General features: G+C 45.7%; 1 protein-coding gene across 1 annotated transcript in view; it reads left to right on the top strand.

Moving 5' to 3' along the window:
- nbeaa (neurobeachin a) overlaps positions 1–1,531 on the top strand; it is a gene marked incomplete in the record, with an annotated part of 147,512 nt that overhangs the window by 104,037 nt on the left and 41,944 nt on the right. The window contains 2 exon segments of the mRNA XM_014003308.1: positions 558–750; positions 1,105–1,523. Of these exon segments, the coding sequence (XP_013858762.1) occupies positions 558–750; positions 1,105–1,523 (612 nt within the window).

Raw genomic sequence — 1,531 nt, 5'->3', positions numbered from 1 at the left:
GGATAACAGCAGACTGACTGCTCGTAAAATATATGACAGGTCTGGACCACTCGTGAATTTAAAAAAACTTAGAATACGAGAAAATTTATGAATGCCATAAATTCTCCTAAATCGCTCATACGCACAACTTAAGAACAAATCTGTGCGTACGAACGGTTCTTGCATGAAGCCCAATGACTTTAAAACTATGTTTCTTTTATTTATAACAAGGCGGCTTTCCCTACAGTCCCTCTGATTGTATCAWATCAAATATACAGCATGATAAATACTGTTGTGAAAAATAAAAACAATAAATAAGATTTCCTTTGAACTTACAGTATATAACTTTATTAAACATGGAACTGACAGACTTCTCACTTGAAATGTAAATTCAATTGAGTATCGATACTGATATAGGTATCAGTTCCCAGTATTGAGGCATTTTGTGTGAGTTCTTGTAAAACTGCTGGTTTCGGGCCAGATATGGRTATCCTGTCCCCACTTACCGTAATTACTATAACTGAGATGAAGGGTGTGCTACAGTAGCTAACATCAACCGTCTGTGCTTTGCGTACCAGCTGCTTGTTGCAGTGCTCCGTGTGGCARGACTGGATGTTTTCTCTTGGATACATCAACCCCAAGAACCCGGAGGAGCAGAAAATAACCGAGATGGTGTACAACATCTTCAGGATCCTCCTCTACCACGCCATCAAATAYGAGTGGGGAGGGTGGAGGGTCTGGGTCGACACCCTGTCCATTGCACACTCTAAGGTACTCCTTTGTTGATCTGGCATTTAAAGTTTTACTCTTTTAACTAAAAAATAATGCATATGGGGCATGAATAGTTGCATAAGACCAAAAGTAATTCATCACAGATGTTTTATTTATTAAAAGATCACTTCTGTTTTCACTGCTTATAAATTCTTGTTAAAGTGAGGAGACATTATGGATGAAGGTCTGATAGCTCTGGAGGGCTACAGGCCCAGTTTTATTCATGCATTCTTTAGCATGATAATCTATGAGCCCCCTTAGGAAGTACCTGGTGGTTATTGATGTGAAGGGGAACTTTTGTCAGTGCACGTGTTCTGATCACATTACCAATTACATCCCGACCATCTGTCTCAGGTGACCTATGAAGCCCACAAGGAGTACTTGGCTAAGATGTATGAAGAGTATCAGCGTCAGGAGGAGGAAAACATGAAGAAGGGAAAGAAAGGTTCCGTCTCTACGATATCTGGCCTCTCGGCCGCGCCGGCCTCCGTGGTCAACGGCAGCCTGGAGATCGATGACAACTCTCAGACGCAGACTCCCGAGAGCGAAGCCGAGTAYGGCGAGGGAGCCGGCGGAGACTCGCGCAACCTCCTCGCTGACGGCGCTGTGAAGCGGCCGAATGGCGAGGCTCTGACGCCAGGCGAGCAGAGCGCCGGCCCGGGGGTGAGGGTGGAGGTCCACGACCTGCTGGTGGACATAAAGGCTGAAAAGGTGGAGGCCACGGAGGTGAAGCTGGACGACCTGGACCTGTCTCCAGAGGGCATTAGCGGGGGGGTGGGTG

This window comes from Austrofundulus limnaeus, unplaced genomic scaffold (assembly GCF_001266775.1).
Source record: "Austrofundulus limnaeus strain Quisiro unplaced genomic scaffold, Austrofundulus_limnaeus-1.0 Scaffold17, whole genome shotgun sequence".
Taxonomy (NCBI): Eukaryota; Metazoa; Chordata; class Actinopteri; order Cyprinodontiformes; family Rivulidae; genus Austrofundulus; species Austrofundulus limnaeus.
Note: the sequence above shows the minus strand (reverse complement) of the source record. Positions and strands in the feature narration are given on the sequence as shown.